The following is a 2495-nucleotide window of genomic DNA, read 5'->3' on the forward strand; positions in this document are numbered from 1 at the left end:
TATATATATATATATATATATATATATATATATATATATATATATATATATATAAAAGTTAATTATCATATCAATATAATAATAATTTAATTATTCACTGTTTACCCACGGAACAACTTTATAAAAAAAATATTCGATTTTATTTTAGCGTTACTTATGGATGAGGGTAGGAAGCCGTCGATGATACCTTGATATGATATCTACATAATGCCGTAATTGCCGTTCAAAAAACATTTATCAGTAAAAGCTTTTTTTAATAAACATTAATGTTTTTAATTATGTTTATCCATAGATTACCCACAGATTTACAAATTCTTGGGTAATGGCCCATTTTTGCCCATGAATTTCCACGTATCATCACCCATGGGTATTAGTGTAATCCGTAACAATTGCTTTTTTAATTATGATTTTTATAGTTGTGGGAAACCCGTGGGTAATTACCCATGGATTTTATTCGTGGGTACTTATTGTAGGTGATAAGCTTTGTGTAGTAGTGCAATTTGAAGTCCATAAGAACTACAAAAGATTTATTTTAAATCAGTGATTTCATTTGAACTTTTATTATTTCGTTGTGAGTATCATATTATTCCATCTTACATAAATTTACATTGAATAACTGAAAATAAGCAGTTATGCAGATTTATTTATATACACTAATTGTACTCAAAATAACATAATTTAATTAAGTTTTATATACGTTAAACGTATCCAAAATTACATACGTCACATGCATCTTAATCTACCTACGGTGTTTGCTCGAACATTGTTTAATATTCTTTCCATGCACAACTATTCTAGCTCAAAATATTGTTTAATATAAATTTTATAAGAATTAAACATAATTACAGTTACCGATCCTAAAACCAATTTAAAATTATGTGAGTTGATTTTACGTGATCTTAAGAAGTTATTGGTTTTTGAGAACCATAATATTGTATATTTATTACAATTCCAACTAACCAACTTTTTTGCATGTGAGAATGTAATTAATAAAACTAAAAAATTAGTTTATTTGTACGGACTATTAATTAAAAAAAACTAAATATGATAACTCAAAAAAACTAAAACTAAATCACGATCATATGTTAAGTAACTAATATCATGAACTGATGCATTGCAACATTTATAACGATTTATAGATAATAACTCTTTACACATTTTACCGAAACCACAAAATATTTCATAATACTGGGTCACTCTCAAAAGGGTGTAAAATAATTTACACCACAAATGAGCAAAATTACAAGATTTCATTTGTACACATTCATCTAACCCAAAAATCTAAAAATAAATAAAAATATTAAATGGGTGTTTTTTGGGTTAGAGTTAGCAAAAAAGATTAAAAAAAAAAAAAGAACAAAAATGAAGAAATATGGTTAAAAAAGGAAATCCTTTTTCTCAGAGTTCGAAATTTCAATCTCAGAGTCGTACGTTTCTCCGGATTCAAAAACTTTTTCTCTGGAAAACTGGAATCCTTAAAAAAGAAGCCAAGGGAAAATGCCGCTTCATCTTTAAACACCATCTTTCTTCAATCTCGCCGGAGCACGGCGGTTTATGATCGGAAACCGATCGCCGCGGAACCCTACAACCTCACCGGAGCATGGATGTAAGAGATCGGAAAACCACTTCTTCGCAAGGGATCGTGAGGCCCATTTCGTGATGAAATCCGAACTCCTCTTCAGCGTAACGAAGAAGGCGTTGGAATTCAGGGTGTGTCAAGAAAGAGATCGGAACGATGTATCGTGTTCGATTAGCGCCGACGTAGACCGGAAAATGGCCTTTAGGGACGTCGAGAGGGAGGCCATCGACGTCGTATCCATGCTTCTTGCCTAAACTAGAACATCGTTTGAGGATTTGCTTTATGAGTGCTGCTTGAGGGAGTTTGTTTGATTTCTTGATCCCCATTTTTGGTGAAGAAAAGAGGGTTTAGTATGTGTAACACGGTGGTTGTGGAGATGGAAGCGGCGGCTGTGGTGGTGGTGAGGAGAAGATAAAAGGGATGTGAAGGGTATTTATAGAGAAAATATTGAACGCAAACTCTATATTCTGTCCGGTCTCATTAAAATTGTACTGTTTCTTAAGGTAATATTTTATTAGAAAATAAAGCAATAGAATATTTAATTATATCTATTGAGGTTGATTGAGGAGTGATAATAATGATGTGATCGTTATTTCGGTTTCCTTTATAAAATTATTTTTTGAATTTAATTTAATATATATATATATATATATATATATATATATATATATATATATATATATATAGAGAGAGAGAGAGAGAGAGATATCTTGGTTAGAACCAGGTTATTTTGAGAACAAAAAGATTTGTGAAATCTTGAGAGTTCATGTTAGATCATCATTTTAAACATCAAAAGCATTAATTTTTTTTAAAATTGTGTGTCTAAACCATATCTAAGCTCAAAAAAAAAATTACGATTTATTTTTTTGGTTTTTTTATATGACTGCTGATGAACACAATCGACAGTCATATTAAT

The 2495-nt window shown here is 30.3% G+C and overlaps 1 protein-coding gene across 1 annotated transcript; it reads right to left on the reverse strand.

The window, feature by feature from the left end:
- Nucleotides 1-1157: 1157 nt before the first annotated feature.
- LOC111903753 (protein SMALL AUXIN UP-REGULATED RNA 12) lies at nt 1158-1997 on the reverse strand. Its single transcript, XM_023899512.3, has one exon. The coding sequence runs from the start codon at nt 1903-1905 to the stop codon at nt 1591-1593; it is 315 nt and encodes a 104-aa protein (XP_023755280.1). The 5' UTR covers nt 1906-1997; the 3' UTR covers nt 1158-1590.
- Nucleotides 1998-2495: the final 498 nt, after the last annotated feature.

The sequence above is a fragment of the Lactuca sativa genome, chromosome 8 (assembly GCF_002870075.4).
Source record: "Lactuca sativa cultivar Salinas chromosome 8, Lsat_Salinas_v11, whole genome shotgun sequence".
NCBI classification, from domain to species: domain Eukaryota; kingdom Viridiplantae; phylum Streptophyta; class Magnoliopsida; order Asterales; family Asteraceae; genus Lactuca; species Lactuca sativa.

Bases quoted from the DNA above. Each gene is read 5' to 3' on its own strand.
- LOC111903753 (XM_023899512.3), bottom strand. From the start codon at position 1,905: ATGGGGATCAAGAAATCAAACAAACTCCCTCAAGCAGCACTCATAAAG.